This window comes from Vipera ursinii, assembly GCF_947247035.1.
Source record: "Vipera ursinii genome assembly, chromosome: 1".
Classification (NCBI taxonomy): Eukaryota; Metazoa; Chordata; class Lepidosauria; order Squamata; family Viperidae; genus Vipera; species Vipera ursinii.
Window position 1 is genome coordinate 34522717 of NC_139512.1, and position 17622 is coordinate 34540338.

At 40.4% G+C, this 17622-nt stretch overlaps 1 protein-coding gene across 2 annotated transcripts in view; it reads right to left on the minus strand.

The window, feature by feature from the left end:
• RCOR1 (REST corepressor 1) overlaps nucleotides 1-3598 on the minus strand; it is a 161249-nt gene extending 157651 nt beyond the window's left edge. For both annotated transcript variants that reach the window (XM_083360256.1, XM_083360255.1), the window contains exons 1-2: nucleotides 3045-3598; nucleotides 2824-2883 (exon numbers count right to left, since the gene is read on the minus strand). In XM_083360256.1, coding sequence (XP_083216382.1) covers nucleotides 2824-2883; nucleotides 3045-3270 — 286 coding nt within the window. In that variant the 5' untranslated portion in view covers nucleotides 3271-3598. The remainder of the gene's footprint in view (nucleotides 1-2823; nucleotides 2884-3044) is intronic.
• Between the last annotated feature and the right edge of the window lie 14024 nt (nucleotides 3599-17622).

The following is a 17622-nucleotide window of genomic DNA, read 5'->3' on the forward strand; positions in this document are numbered from 1 at the left end:
ATGAAATTTGCTGGAATTACTCTCAGACTAACCGTCCAATAAAGTAAACATGAGAACAGAACAGGTAAAGAAAGAAACTGCTTATACAATCTTCACTTTTTAAAGGAAAGGAAAAGAAGGGATGAAATAATGAGATAAAGAGCAGTCTGGAATGGAAAAAGAGAAAACATAAATATTCTGCTATAATAAAATACCACCATTTAATTTTCGTAAGGAAGTCAATGTATATTTTTGTTCTATAGCTTCACAATTAAATTTTATATAGCATATAGAATGCTAACACATGCACACATGTTCTCATATTTTAAGAATAGGTAGATCAGAATTGTTTACTGTCTATGTTGCAGACTAAGTGGAAAGAATCAAAGATTGTTAAAGCCACAGTCTAAAGATGCACAGGTAGGTTATAGTCCCATACACATGTATTAGGAAATAAATAAACTCATAATATAAGAATAAAATTCAAAATAATATCTCTAAAGTGGGAAACTGTTTTATTACTTCATCTCAGACACTTATGAAAAGTTTCATATGGAAGGAGGGAGAATCAAATCCAAACATCTAAACAATTGAACTTCAACTAACCAAAAGCTTAATGGGCATCCACGAGAAAAATAGCTGCCAAAATAAATACATAAGTGTAATTTTCAGCATGGTTCCCAAATTATGAGAAACAATATGACTTTACTGGGCAGCCTGGCCTCATGGTGAAATATTGTGGCCAGTTCTTTACATTTCACCTTAAGGAGGATATGAACAAATCAAAGAATTCAGGTGGAGGCAACTCTTGATGGAAAAGTCCATCACAAGATAATAGAAATAAGACTATTTTAAAAAGACATAAAGCAGACAAGGATAGTACCCATGAAATATCTGTCACATATGAGAGGAAAAAGCTCATTTTCCACTTCCAAAAAACAAGGCAAGGTCTAACTGGCTAGTTAAGGGGAGATTTTGCTTGACTGTTAGAAGTAACTTTTTAAAGAAACAGCAATTAACAGTTCAATATTTTCAACTAACGGAAGGGGTTTCATTTGTCAGTTTTCCAACAAAAGCTGAATAGCCATTTGCTGAGGATGCTCCAGCTGTGTATTTCCTGCTGCCAACCGGGAACTGTATGGATTGCAAGGCCCTTGTCTAACTCTGTGGCAGTAAACCAGGGGCGTCCAGATTCATGGCTCTGGCAGCTTTGTATACCTACAAGTACATTCACCTATTATGGCAATCGGCTAACTGGATAAATCTTATTACAAATTGCTAAGGACGAAAAGAAATGGCACATTTTTCAAATTAAACAGGAAATCTTTGATTTTTTAAAAAAATCTTATAATTACAAGGGAACCATTTAAAAGCTGGCATTTAAAAACTAAGGAAATGGAAAAAAAACCCTTTAAACAAATTGTAGGTATGGCTTCCAATCAATCAAGAGGTACACTTTTGAAAAATTATTTGTTTTACAAGAATATTTGAATCCCTTTGTTTATTCAGTATCTCCTTAACATTTTAAATTGGAAAGAAAACATAACCAAGTAGAACATTACAGAGCAGCTTCTTGAAGAAGCAAGGCTGAGTTTAATGAAATTGGAAATCCTAAAGGAACAACAACAAAAAAAGCTTTTTCCTCCTGACAGTAGGACCATATCTGCAAACACAGGAAGAGAATCAGGAATGCTCCTTTCTTTATGGACAAATTCATTTTCCTGTTTGTCACCAAGTCTACCAAGCGCCCCCTAGAAAGTGCTCTGCTGCCTTTCATTATTAACTGCTGCTCTTCTCTTTCTTTGCCCTTTACTTGCCCTAAATTTCGTCATTAAGAAAGCAAGAAGTGAAAGAGACTTATTCTCCCCACTACCTGAAAAAAGCTAATCGGATAAAAAAAACACTCATTAAAAAAAAGTAATTGGATTTAGGTCAATTGCATCTAAAATAATTATGTGCAAGGGGGAAGGGGAGGAGTCTCGGGAACTAGACTGGCACCGATTTTCATAAAGGGCCAGCTCTAACTCTGTGAATATGGAAATAGTAGCCACACCTGAAAACCAGCAAAAAAATGAGGGTGGGAGACTTAAGATTAAAGCTTCCTTTCCCTTGCTACGTTAAGCAGTTATCTTCCACATCACCAAGAGGAAGGACAAAAAGAAAAAAAAAACATTTCTAAAATAGATTTCATTTAAGGAAGCAAAAGCCCAGAATAACTCCACTATCCTCCTCCCCCCCCCCAGACATTCCCAAGTGTGCTGCTGCTGCTGCCACCTTTCCTGAACTCATTTCAATCTATCCATCATCAATTCTGCCCCCCACCTTTCCCGTTTTCTTTCTTTGAACCGCTGGCCAGGCATGCAATCTAGGCAGGGAGGAGAAATTTTACCTTCTCACCTCCTTCAATTGAAACTCACTTTAAAAGAAAAAAAAACCAACAACTAAAAAACAACAGGAAGCGTAGTCTAATCTCACTTTTCATATTTTCACGGGAATAAAGCGAGTTAATTACACGAGCTTGTAGCCATCCAGCAGACGTGACTTCCTTCCTCTTGGGGATTAAGATCCATTAAACTCCACGGAAGATACCCTCCCCGAATCAAGTCCACATTTAGAAGGTGGCCAGTTTGCCACCTCGGTGCACCCTTAGTGAAGAGACAGCCTACGGGCACGTGAGATTTACCCGCGAGGAAGACCGCCATCAGGTGGGGGGGGGGAAGGGAGGAGTGGGAAGGTGTAAACTTAAGAGACAACCACCTCTTTCAAAAATTTCGAAGGAGAACTCGTTTTCTGCTTCTTCTTCTTTCTTTTTTTTTTCTTGGAGAAGAAAAAAAAATGACTCACCAGGATCAAAGTCAGGAACAACCGCTTGATACTGGGGTCCCACTCTCATTCCTCCTCCTCCTGACAAGGTTATAAAAACAAAGAATTGTTATTTCCCAATTCTAGCTTCACCCCTCCGCGGGTGTGTAGCTGTGATAAAAAAAAAAGAGTTGTGGGTTTTGGAAGGCGAGAAAGCGGCCACCCCCCCCCTCTCCCGTCGTCTCTTTTCCCCAAAGACTCACCGTGCTCCTCATCGCTGGAAGAGCCGGAGCTGCCTTCTTCCCAGTTGTTGCTGCTGCTATTCCCATTGGGCGCTGCTGCCGCTGCCAAACTTTTATTATTCCCATTGTTGGCGTTGTTGGCGCTGGCGGAGGCGCTGTTGGAAGCGCTGGCCGCGCCGCTGGCATTATTGTTCCTGCCCCTTCTTTTCCCCGAGACCTCTGGGCCCTTTTCTATCATGGTTGGCATGGGAGGGGGGCGCGTGGGGGGGGGGAGAGGCGGCCAAGAAAAAGCGCGGACTGGGAACGGGGTGGAAAAAAAGCGGAAAGAAATAGCAGGACTCTTCTTCTCTTTCTGCAAAAAGGCAGGGGAGGGGAGGGGAGGGGGAGGGGGAGGGAAAAAGAAGAAGGGGGGGGGGAAAACCAGCTCCGGGGAAGTTGGCCGCAACTGAAGGCTTCGCGCTATCCCTGCGCTCTTTGCAAGTTTTAGATTGCGGGACTTTTCCTTCCTCGCTCCTTTTTTTTTTTTCCTCCCCCCCCCTCCTCAAATTCCCTGCAACGAGATGAAGCCCCGAACTTTAAAGGCTCATCCCTTTCCTCGCACTTCCCTGCACTGGGACTAGTCGCTGTCAACCTGAGCTGCTAGGCTCCCCGCGAACCTGCCCCCCCGCTCCACCCATTGGCCGTCCACACATTTTGGGAAGATTTCCCCACTCTCCATTGGCTCGCTCTCCCCGTCCATCAAAGCCGGCCCGATGCTTCCGTTTGTTAAGTTAGGTGGAGAGGCGTATCGCCCGCTCTACGTGGTTAGGGCTTTGCAATCTCTACGCCCAATGATACAGCTTGTTCCAAGGCTACATTGTATCATTATAGAGAGGGAAGAGGGGGGGCAAGAGGGGGAGTTGGGCAGCTGCCCTAAAGCTGGGCTGTACAGCCCCGCTTAGGAAGGGGCGCGGGTGCAAAGGGCACTGCTTAGGGGGTCGCAGTAGGGCGACGTGCGATCAAGGGGGCGTCTCTCGCGCTCTTCCTCTCTCTCCTGCCGTCAGAAACAGGGGTAAGAGTAGCTTGGGACTATTTTCTTCCACCACCCCTCCTCCTCCTCCTTGGCGGAAGGCTACCGGCGACACGCTGAACAGTTTGAATGGAATCTCCATACAAAGAAACTACAAGAACCCCGCCAAGTGTCTCCGCGTCCCCGCCGTACGGTTTCCACGCGTGTTTCCACGCGTGTGCGAGGAAAACGGGTTTCTTTCCCTACCCCCCACCTCCTTTCGAGTGGCCAAGCCTCCGTCTGTAACCGAAGTGATGCGTCGTTTTCGAAAGGGGGGGGGGTAAATAAAAAGAGGTCGCCAGAGAAGGCGAGTTTGGGCTTTTGGAGAAGGCAGAAAAAACTCCCGAATTGCTGGAGTTTTTAAGCAAATCGGGTTTGTCTCGTGGCGCCGAGTTGAAAAAAAGAAGGAAGCCAAGCTTTTCTTTGGAAGGGATAAAATGAAGGCAACTTTCCATGCTGATTTTCCCCGGCAGGGGACACTTTGGAAAAAAGGGAAAAGAGGCCACCGATATGACAATACCAAGTGAAGAAAGGGAAGGAAAACCCTGGATAGGATTTGAAATGTATATCCACCGACGGGCAACGCTGCCAGTTGGAATCGGCCGCTAGAGCCGAAGATGGGGCTAATGACACAAACGGGTTAATATGAAGGCGGGGTGGGGGGGGGAACAGCCTTTTCTCAGCTTCTCCCCCCCCCAGTTCTCGCCCATGAGGAGGAAGTGTGCTGAATCTCAGAGAACGAACTTGCCAACATCTAATAACCTTTTTTCTATGTAAAGAAAGGCGGGAAGGGGGGGCAGCTTTGAGGATTTTATTGGAATGAAGTTACAGCCGACCAATGCCTCTTCTTTTCCTCTGCAAAGGCTTTTTTTTTTGTTGTTTACAAAAGAGCCAGCTAACGTATTAAAGACCGAACTTAGCTGCAAAGCACCGAGGTGCAAAGCAGAGAGTGAAACTTAAAAAGAGAAAAATTGAAGTGCCAAAGCAAGATGGTGGTTATTTTTCAAGATGCCTCTAGGTTCCAATCCTGCTCTCAGTCTCCTAGCCGTGAGCTGTCTCCAAAACTAATTACTTTCTCTGTGCTTCCGTCCTCAAAGTGGAGTTAGCAAAGTTAGCAAGGCATCTAGTGGCGCAAAGATGGGGACGCTGCCTCTCTATGGCTGTACCGTTCAGGCAGAGACATTTCTGCTGTGTTCTTTTCTAAACTTTAGTACTGCTTAAGATTCTTAGGGCCTTCCCAGGGCTGAGTTAAAGCATTCTCCACTCATCCTTTAGTCACTACAAAACTCTCCCAACAAGTAATTCACTTTTCCCATTGCTGATCTCTACCCTACCTCTGTTTCAAGACACTGCAGTCACCTGATTTCCCTGCAAGGTAATGGATGACAAATGACTTTTCCTCCTAGTCAGTTAAAATGCTATCCGTGTGTCCTTGAGCCATCAGAAAGCTTGCCAGAGCAAAATCTGCTCTCCCCCATTCCAGATTGCTATCCTGTCACTTTAGTCTGTGTCCTGGCTTGTTACCAGATAGTGTTGTTCAAGTGTGCAGGGCATTTTAAATAAAGCTACTGGTTAATCTTTCAGTTTTTGCTGCTTTTCCTAAATATAACCAGCTGAAGAGAAGCCCTCCACCAATCATAGCACTGATGGGTTTAACCATCCGTTAAACCTCTATCAGCTTCAGCTACAATTGATCTAGTCTGCTTCTGTGACCCTAGTAGACAACCACTTAAATATGAGCCAGCAGTGTATTGCAGCTGCCAAAAAAGTCAATGCAATCTTAGGCTACATTAACAGAGGGATAGAATCAAGATCACATGAAGTAGCACTTTATAATGCCTTGGTAAGACTGCACTTGGAATATTGCATTAAGTTTTGGCCCCATATAAAAAAGATGTTGAGACTGTGGAAAGAGCACAGAGAAGAGCAACAAAGATGATTGGGGGCTGGAGTCTAAAACATATGAAGAACAGTTGTTTTAAGTCTAGTCTAGTGAAAAGAAGGGATTAGAGGCGACATTATAGCAGTGTTCCAATATTTGAGGGACTGCCACAAAAAAAGAGGGGGTCGAACTTTTTTCCCAAAGCACCTGAAGGCAGGACAAGAAGCAATGGATGGAAACTAATCAAGGAGAGAAGCAACCTAGAACTAAGGAGAAATTTCTTGACAGAACAATTAACCAATGGAATGGGTCTTCTTCAGAAGTTGTGGATGTTCCATCACTGGAGGTTTTTAAAAAGAGATTGGACAGCCATTTGTCTGAAATGGTATAGGTTTTCCTGCTTGAACAGGGGGTTGGGCTAGAAGACCTCCAAGGTCCCTTCCAACTGTTATTCTGTTTAATGACCGTTCAAAGTTATGACAGTGCTGGAAAAAAGGGACTTGAAACTGGTCCTCACACTTAGCCATCACAATGCCCCGTGATCAAAATTTGAACAGTTGGCAACTGTCAAGTATCTACAATGGTTGCAACATCCTGAGGTCACATGATTGCTATTTACAACATTCCCAGGGGTGCTTCTAATAAACAAAGTCAATGGGGGAAACTAGGTTCACTTAATGACCAGATGATTTGGTTAATACCTGCAGCAAAAGGGGTTGTAAAATGGCTGCAATTCATTTAATGACTTCATTGCTTAGCAATAGAAATTTCAGCCCCAATTTTGGTCGTAAGTCAAGGACCTATAGCCTAGAATTATGGTCATAAGTCATGGCAGTCATGAACCGTGTGACCATGCCTGATCTTATGACCTCCTTTGCAGTGGGCGTTAAGTGAGCGCTGTGGTCATCAACAAAATGCCATAGTTGTTAAGCAAACCCATTTTCCCCAGTGGGCATTTTTTGCTGAAAATCTGAAGTAAATGCCAGAAACTAGCAAAAAAATGCCAAAATTGCAGTTACATATCCATGGAATGCTGCAAACAGAAATAAATCTGAGTCAGCTCACATGACCATGGGAGAATGCTGCTGTCAGAACTTCAAAACTGGGACTTAAGTAGCTTGGGGCATAGCTTCACAACCAGTCATTAAGCAAGTACTATGTGTAATCCATTTAGTCAGCAACCATTGTAAAATTCCCAACTCTTGAGACTTGCACAAGTTTGCTGCCACAGTTTAATTGTATAACACAGGGTTCCTTGGTACTGCTGCATTGCCACTTGAGTAAGGGCATCACATGACAGGAGTTCCCTCTCAGTCTGTGATGCACCAGTGCCAAGCAACCTTGATGCTGCATTTAAGTGAGGCAGAGAGTTTGTGCCTTTTTTTCTGGGCAGTCATTAAATGAATGACTTTACACTGACAGTCAACCTGCTCCAGACCTAGAACTTCCAGCATACGAAGCAGTAGCTCCCTCCAAATCAGATAGAATTCACTTTTTTTCCTCCCTCCCTTAAATAATATCAGCTGAGTTTCAGGCTGCACAAAGTCTATGATTGTTGTTAACTCTGTAAAGTTTCCATGTTTAAATTAATAATAATTAAAGTTATAAGTTCAGAATATATATATACACACACACACACACACACACACACACACACACACACACACACACACACATATATATATATATATATATATATATATATATATATATATATATATATATATATATATATATATATATGTATATATGTTTTCTGAGGTTTTCGCGGGTGTTCGTATGTGGATCTTTGGTTATTCGGGGTTTTTCCCGCATAGAACTAAATCAGAGCACACCTCCACCCACTGGCAGTTTAAAAAAGAGGAACAAACAGCCACATGCTTCTCCCAGAAGAAGGAAGCTAAAGCCTGATGATGACGGATGGGATTCCGTCGAAACGTTGCGCCTACACCTTTAGTTCTACGCGGGGAAAAACCCGAAAAACCAAGGATCCATATATATATATATATATATATATATATATATATATATATATATATATATATGTATATGTATATGTATATGTATATATATATATATATATATATATATATATATATATATATATATATATATATATATATATATAAAATGTTTGTTAAGCATTCAAAATACATTTGCTTAGTCCCAGACACGGGACAAATCTTATTTCCTGTTTCAGCCTAGCCCAAGGCCATCTACAGGCAGTAGCCACAGCAGGGGCAGCTCATATTTGTGTAAATTTTTTGGCTTGCTAACGAAGAATAAAGGGAGACCGATTTGATCATTTCAAACTTATTTATTCTCATCAGTCAGCCAGCCCAGGTTCGAATCTCAGAAGGGTATGGCTGACTGATGAGAACAAATAAGTTTGAAATGATCATATCGGTCTCCCTTTATTCTTTGTTAGCAAGCCAAAAAATTTACATATATATATATGTGTGTGTATGTATATGTATATGTATATGTGTATGTATATATATATATGGCAAAAATGGGAATGAAAGGGAGCACTCTAAATGCTTTTTGAATAATGCTTTACTTTTCTCCTTTCTTTCACTATAATATCAAAGAGAGAGAGAGAATGAAAGAAAGAAAGAATAATGTTAATGCTTATTTATTGCAGTTATGAGTGACCAGTGAGTAATTATAATATAATCTTTCAGTGTATTTGGTGTAGTGGTTAAGGTATCAGATTAGAAATCAGGAAACCATGATTTCTATTCTTGCCTTAGCTACAAAGCTAGCTGGGTGACTTGGGGCCTGTCACTTTTGTCACCCCTAGGAAGAAAGAACTGCCAAGCCACTTCTGGAAAAAGCTGCCAAGAAAAGTGCAGGGGGCAATTGCCAGGAGTACAAAATGACATGGAAATACAACTTCCAAGTGTGTATCTGACATACTATTATATACCGTACAGTATATACTATAGTTTAAGAAAGAAATATATAAATAACATGTCCCTATTATATGTACTTTTAATTTACTCATATTCTTGTATTGTGACACATAATTTTATATTTGGTCTGGGAAAAGCTGCACAAAGCAATTTTTTCCCCACACAAAGCACGTCAGAAATTAAAGGGAACATTGCAGGGAGGTGATCAATGGGAGTAGGAGGTGAAGAGGTGGTTTGTGCAAAAATTCGGCAGTAGGCCAGGAGGAAGTTCAGAATTGGGCTGTGGGGAAATATGTGTGGGGGGAGTGCTGGGGTGCACACACAGAGACACTCACAAATAGAAATATACACAGAGATAAATATTGAAAACAGTCAATTTTGTAGTAGTACGCTTTATATGTATTAGTTATATATACTGTAGTTGTTTTGAAGTATTAAGAAGAAATATATAAATATATGATTTTCTAAGTTAAACTGCATCCAGCAGGATCCTTATGTACAGTTTAGTGGCCCTGTTTCTGAGTTTGACACCATTGGTCTACAGGATCCAGCACTTTTATCAAAACAACACAGACAGTGTTGCAAGCTCTGCCCCTTTTATATATCACAATGCAGACACAAAAAGAAAGGAGCTGGTATCATGTTACTGCTTTTGTCACTGCACCCCCTGTTCCCTTATAGGTTGAGCCATCGGTACCTTGCCAGAAGCTCAAGGAAGTCCCTGGGACAGCAGAAAAGTCCAACTCTTTGAAGTCCACCAAACAGCTAATGTGTATGCTATAGAGGGGTCTATATGAATGAGCCTAAAACAGAATGTGAAGACTGCAGGGCAATTAGAAGTGCTCACACCAGCCTGAAATATTCAGTGGGTGTGAGCTAATCCTGCCTGTGCCATTGACTGGGAAGTATGTCTAGTTTTATATATGCTGATAATGCCATGGGTTGCTAACAACTTAAGGGGGAAAGCACCACTTTAACACTGGAATAGCTAAGGATGAGTTAAGGTTGGTGACAGGATAAAGCCAATATTATGGGACGCAGCAAAAGAAATATACACATTTGTGCTGTGATTAGGTCCAAGTGGTCAAGGACCATAGTCATATATCTGAGCGTAAACAGTATAATATTAATAGCACTTAGACTTCTGTACCGCTTCACAGTGCTTTACAGTCCTCTCTGAGCAGTTTACAGAGTGAGCATATTGCCCCCAACAATCTGGGTCTTCATTTACTGATCTCAGAAGGATGGAAGGCTGAGCCAACTTTGAACCAGTGAGAATTGAACTACTGGCAGTCAGCAGAATTTGCCTGCAATACTGCATTCTAACAACTGTGTCACCATGGCTCTATGTTCCTGAGCTCTTTGGCAAAAAGGCAACAATAAATTATATTCATTAATAGCACTAATTCATTAATGAGTTGGTTTTGCTCATATTAACAAAATGGCACCATTCAAACATATGATGGAGGTACCAGTTGACTGTGGGGAATCTTTAGGGTGGAGAGCTAAGGCCAGTGGGAATCAAACACTGGATGCAGAATTTTTACTGCAACCTTCATAATATTTTTCTTACTTGTACCTAAGCACAGCACAAACATGTCTGGAAACAAGATTTTTCTTCAGTTATGTCCATGACATTGCCTCCATCTTTTTCCCAACCGATGAATGAGATAGCTCCATCATTAGCTGTACCAGTATTAAAGTTGTATATTTCCACTTATTCCAACATTGTCCAAGGACAGCTTCAAGGTGTGCAAAATATGTTAGACATTGGCACCCGTTACGTTAGAAGAAAATAGGTAACTGCAATGACTTTAAAGAGAGACAGGATGAGAACTGGTAATGGGGACAATACATTTGCCACTGGTACAGTTTTCTGCCAACTCAAGAAATGACGCATAGTTATTCTGGCGGGGCTGTATGTAAAACCTTTAACTGAGGATGTTGTGCAAATCCAGAAGCTCAGATTTATTCATAAACTAGGATTAGTTCCCTCATATTTTAGAAACCATTTCTAGTCACCATAGTACAAAAAAGATGTTGAGACCTTGGAAAAAGTTCAGAGAAGAGCAACAAAGGTAATTAAAGGCCTGGAGACTAAAACATATGAAGAACGGCTGCAGGACTTGGGTTTGGCTAGTCCAGGGGTAGGCAACCTTGGGTCTTTTATGACTCATGGACTTCAACTCCCAGAATTCCTGAGCCAGCATGGCTGGCTCAGGAATTCTGGGAGTTGAAGTCCACGAGTCATAAAAGAGCCAAGGTTGCCTACCCGTGGGCTAGTCTAAAGAAAAGTACAAATAGAAGTGACATGATAGCAGTATTCTAGTATTTGAGAAGTTGCCACAAAGAAGAGGGTACCAGAGGGGCAGGACAAGAAACAATGGTTGGAAACTGATCAAAGAGAGAAGCAACCTGGAATTAAGGAGAAACTTTATGACAGTGAGGACAATTAACCAGTGGAACAGCTTGCCTTCAGAAACTGTGGGCGCTCCATCACTGGAGGTTTTTAATAAGTGACTGGATAGTCACTTGTCTGAGATGGTAGAGGTTCTCCTGCTTGAGTGGGGGGCTGGACTAGAAGACCTCCAAGGTCCCTTCCAGCTCTATTCTATTCTATTCTAAAATGGGGAAATATACCTGGAAATATAAGGAATTGAACTTAGGACCTTTTGTACTGTATAAAGTACAATTTCTCTACTCATTGAACTATAGGTAGTTCTCACTTAACAACTGTTCAAATTTAATGATGGTGTTGAACTAGGAGACTTACTCCTGCTCTGCATGCTTTGTGGCCATTGCAACATCCACATGGTCATATGATCACAATGTATATACTCAGCAACCAGTTTGCAATTACAGTGCCGTCATTTGTGACTTTCTCTGCTGGCTTCCAACAAGCAAAGACAATTGGGAAGCCAGCAGTAATTTGAAAATGGTGCTCAGATGACTGCAGGATGCTGCAGCCATTCAAGATTTGCCTAATAACAGCAACTGAGACTGCTAATTGGTGTAGTCTTGTGACATCACGTCTTATGACCACATCACTTAGCAGTGGAGTTCTCACTTCCAATTACTGTTGGTAAGAGAGGACTACTTGTATAGCTCTTATAAGTAAAAATACTGAGGATTGACTGTCTTGCATGCATACACATCTTGATTTTCCTGAAAGAAATGTCTTTCTGGGCCTTGTTACTGTTAAAGTGCTATCTAATCAACTTTGAGTAGGCAAAAACACATTTTTTAAAACAATAGATCAATAATAAATGTTATGAAATATAGCAATTTCTCTGCATCTCTTTCTTGCTTAATTGTGATGGAATTTTTAAAACCTGCTGCCCAGCAGATTATTTATAAGGCTTTCATAAAGCTGTTCCAGCTGCTTTGAAATTTCTCCTTCAAGCCTAATTAGGTGGAATACTGGAGATTTTTAAAAGTTCACTAGTTATTGTGCATTATTCTGTGTCATTAATATTGTGCTTAAACTGGGTTGACATATCTAGAAGTATATCATTCATGCATTAGCGAACTATGGCCAGAATTACACAAAACGATTCTACAAAAAACTAGGTCCGAGGATCACAATCTAGGTTTAAATGTGGTACAGAAGTTCCCTCACTTATCCCTTCTATCCATAAAATCTAGCCATCTCTATAAAAAACTCAACTTATATTGTCTTTGGAGATTCTCAGTCATCCAGGTCATAGTTATCCCAAAGATGCTTTTTCCCAAGGCAACTGGACTTTCTTGTTTTTCTTTGAAGACATTTCACTTCTCATCCAAGAAGCTTCTTCAGCTATGACTGGATGGTATTTAAAGAAAAACAATAAAGTCCAGTTGCCTCATGAAAAAGCTTCTTTGGGCCTGAGCTTAAGGAATCAGATTCAAGCTGGGCTTCAGTTACCACCAAGAATGATTTGTGTAACAATAATTGGCGTACAGGCAGTCCTTGACGTATGACCACAATTGAACCTAAAATTTCCATTGCTAAGCTAGACAGTTCTTATGTTAGTTTTGCCCCATTTTACAACCTTTCTTGACATTGTCGCTAAATGAATCACTCTAGTTTTTAAGTTAGTAACATGATTAAATGAATCTGGCTTTTCCATTGACTTAGCTTGTCAGAAAATCACAAAACATGATCGCCATGTCCCTGGGACACTGCAACCATCATAAATATGAACGAGTTGCCAAGCATCCAAATTTTGATCACATGACCATGAGGATGCTACAACAATCATAAGTGTGAAAAACTGTCATAAGTCACTTTTTCAGTGCCACTGTAACTTTGAAATGTCATTAAACAAATGGTTGAGGACTACCTGAACTCAAACTTGCCAATCAGGGCATAATTAATAGTGGTAGAATCTCAACTCATACACCTTTATAGGTAAAATATTTCCCAGAATACAGTAGATATCCAAAGTTCTTCTCTAATTTAGGCTTTGGAGAACTAACTTGCTAAAATGCCAATTACATATAATATGGATTAGCTAAGTCACAATAGGTTCCAACCTTGCTTTATTTTAATGAGATGAGATTTCAAGTTATCTGAGGAATATCTGTCATGCAGATTTTTAAGAGTTTGTTTTAAAATGTTAAGTTTATTTTGTGGCAGAAGTGCTTTTTTTTTGCAAGTTAGTGTGTTTTTAAATAGAATGCTAAATGTACCTCAGCTAAATTAACTTGCCCCTAAAGAGGCAGAGCTTTGATTTTTTTAGAGACATCTGTAGTTATAATGGAGTCTATTTGTAAACCATTTAAATTTAAATTTCCAAGTTAAGCACAGTCTTTTTTCCCCTCTGTAGATAAATATTTTTTACAATCTTAACTAGTATCTAAAAAACAGAGCAGCTATGATTTAGAATTGCTTTTTTAAGCTACGCTGGCCCCACAATCCCCTAGTGACTATTCCTTTTCACTGTTATTATCTTTTATTTAACCTAGCACACTATCTGAAGTTACTTTCAATTTTGTTTATAGATTTTCCTTTCTGCTTTCCAGCTACGAAAATAAAAATTCAAAGTTAGAATTAGAGTTTATATTTGCAAACTGTTAATATATGTATATTTAAAATGTCTATTGTTTAAAGGGCACTTAAATTCTATAAACATCAGCATGTTACTAATAATACTCTAGTCTAGTCTAGACAAAATGCTATGTTGCAAAACTTTGTCATATACAAAGCAATAAAGTGGGGCTTGACTTTAGTCAGTTTTTAGGTTTCCACATTATCTGAATGTGAAGAAGAGAATATACTATTTTGTTTGTTTCTGTTTCCCATGTTTGTTCTTTTATTATTATTACTACTACTATTATTATTATATAATTAAAATTAGTTTTATTATTATTTTATTATTAACACAAGACAGAATATACATAATACTCCTTCTTCCTCCTATTTTTCACACAACAACAACCCTGTGAGGAGGATTCAGCTGAGAATGACTGGCCCAATTATGTTTATACTGTAAATAACTCAACTTGCCATGATCCATACTTTATAACAAAGTTAAAATATTGTAGCATGCAAAGAGTGAGTTGTGATGTAATATTCTAAACTGTAAGGTCACAATTATTATCTCTTCCAAGATAAAACATACCAGTCCTTTATAAGCCTTGAGCGTGAATTATGACAGGTTAAAGATAATCCTGGTTTCCAACCTCAAATGTAACTTACATTATAATAAGAACTGCTTAGATCTCTTGTTTATGTAAAATGTTGCCTTCAGCATTAGGCTTAAGATGAGAAAGAATGCAAAAAAAATAGTCTAATTTTGACCCCAGATGAAGGAAGGAAGGCAGGGGTACAATCTTCATGATAAAAGATACAGCAAAGAAATTTCTTTGGTTTCCATCTTTTGAGTTTCAAAAGTGACCACAAATGCACTAGGAGGGGAGCCAGAAAAGTCGGACATTTCACTCAGAGCAAACCTCCTTCCAGCATATTCACAGCAGAGGGATTTAGCGTTCCAATCTTTTTCAGTCTGGGAACTGGCGCCTTTAAAAGAGAGGAGGAGGCTTCTGGCATTTCCCTTCTCCCACAAGTTTTTCCACAGAAGGTGGCAATCTGTCTCTTTCATTTGAAATTGCTCGTAACCAACAGAAATGTAAAAGCACAAGGATGATTTGAGAATACACGTGGAATCTGAGTCAAAAATAGTCCTCTAAAAAAAGGCTTGCCGTGCACATTTTTCACTATCTCTTGCATTGTTCCTAAGCTGTTTGACAGCCACTTAACAAACACAGAGATATTTAGAAAGCGGAACTGTTCGTATGACGTTTAAACTCCAAGTCAGAAAGGCTTTAGCTATGAAATTTCTTCTTCCATGAATAGTAATTGTGATGATCCATCAGGAAAAATAAAGTAAAATCAATTCAAAACTCATCACGCAGTAATATTTTTATCAGGATCAATCAAATGACAAAGAAAAAAAAACCCAGCATACTGGAATTCCTGAGAAGCTTTCATCAGACAGGATGCTACACAAAATGGTGAATCAGGAAGTTCTCCAAATTCTTTACTAATTATGAAATGTTTTTAGTATTGTTTATTTTATGGGGTTTTTTATTGCGTGCTGCTGAGAGTCACCTTTTGTGAGATGTAGGGCTATATAAATATGATAAAATTTAAAAAATATTAATACATTAAGCAAAATGTGCTTAATGAAACTCACGAACTCAGTTTCTGAACATTAAATCCAATTAATTGTAGTAACTCCAACACCCCGTTCCTCATCCTTGCCTACCCATGTTGGTTTGGGCATTAAGACAAATAATTAAAAATGAAGATGTTGGCTGTCTGATTTCCCTAAATCCAGGGGTAAGATTACCAGGGCCAGTTTGTCTGACTTGAGGCAATTCTGATTATCAGAGTATCAGCTTCAGAGAGTGGAGAAATGCCAAGGATCTGAGGGTGAGTTAGAGTTCTTAACAAAAGGGAAACAGAATCGCCTCAAAGTTCAAGGATCTGCAGTGACTCAAATCATGCTACATATGTTTGTGTAGACTAGAGTACAACTGCATTTTTCCTCATTTCCAAATCTCTGTATTCAAAAGCATAAACAGGACATGGGGCTTAGCACAAAGGCCCAACTGCCTTTTTCTTTTTTCTTTTTTGCAGTTCTTGGAATCTTCTCCCTTTACGATTCCTGAAGACTTTTACTCCCAGTTATCGTCTAAAAGAAAACTGGTACAAATGTTTCACAGATGGTATACAGCTCTATCAATGATTTCCAAGATAGACAAATCTTACAGTAACATTATTGGTAATGCCATAGAACAGAAGGAATGTTTTATACGGTAGTAGAAATGTAAAAAAAAAAAAAACCTAAAAAGCATTGGAAAGATGTACATAGCACTATCCAGATAATTTTCAAAAATTAAAATTTAAGATAGATAAATAGATAGATAGATAGATAACTTTTTGTCATTTTTTTACTGTGGGCACAATGGCACACATTAAAAATTTATTTATTTATTTATTTAGATTTATATACCGCCCTTTCCCGAAGGACTCAGGGCGGTTTACAGGGCATTTAAAAGAAAATCAATACAACCGTTAAAACAAATTAAAAAAGATTAAATAAAACCCTGAGAAAAGTAAAAAAACCCAGTTAAAATTAAAATTAAAAAATTCTCAGCCTGGGCCAGAGAGCTCGAAGAGCCAGGTCTTCAGGTCCTGGCGGAATGAACGGAGGTCGGGGGCAGTCCTAAGCTCCACAGGCAGCTGGTTCCACAGGGCAGGCGCACCCACTGAGAAGGCCCTACCCCCTGGGTGTTACCCGCCGGCAATCTTTAACCGGCGGCACCCTGAGAAGACCCTCCCTGTGGGAGCGCACTGGACGAAGGGAGCTTGATGCTGGCAGCAGGTGTTCCCTCAAATATCCCGGACCCTCGCCATTTAGGGCTTTATAGGTCATCACCAGCACCTTGAATCTCACCCAAAGGGCAACCGGAAGCCAATGCAGCTTGCGGAGTAGAGGTGTTACATGGGAGTATCGGGAGACCCCATCACGACTCGCGCGGCTGCATTCTGCATCAGCTGAAGCCTCCGGGTGGTCCTCAAGGGCAGCCCCATGTAGAGCATGTTGCAGTAGTCTAAACGGGAGGTCACGAGCGCATGAGTGACTGTGCGTAGGGCATCTCGGTCCAGGTAGGGTCGCAACTGGCGCACCAGGCGAACCTGAGCAAAAGCCCCCCTGGTCACGGCTCCTATATGGTCTTCAAAAGTGAGCCGCGAATCCAGGAGGATGCCCAAGTTGCGAGCCCTATCAAGGGGGGGTAACACCTCACCCCCCATCGTTAGAGATGGAATAGTCTGGTTGACCCAAGATGAAATTTAGTTGCTTCCTCTAAAGTGTACACATACATAACACACATTTAAACATACTATATACAATATATGTATAGACCTACACCCTTACATATAAGTAACATATAAATGTTAATCACTGTCCATCTTGAATACATAACGGAAGCAGGAAGCTTTAGAGTTCACAAGGTTAATACTGTGTGGAACAAAACTGTGCCTGAATCTGGATGTTCTGCTTCAGATACCTCGAAACCTCCTCCCAGAAGGTAACAAAGAAAACTGGTTTTGAAGAGGATGTGTAGTGTCCCAGACAATCTTGCAGACCCTGCTCAAGCAATGCTTCTGTGCTATGTCCTGGATGGAGGGGAGGGAACTGCCAATAGTCTTTTCAGCCATCCTCACCACTCTCTGCACCGCCTTCCTGTCTGGAGCTGTTATAC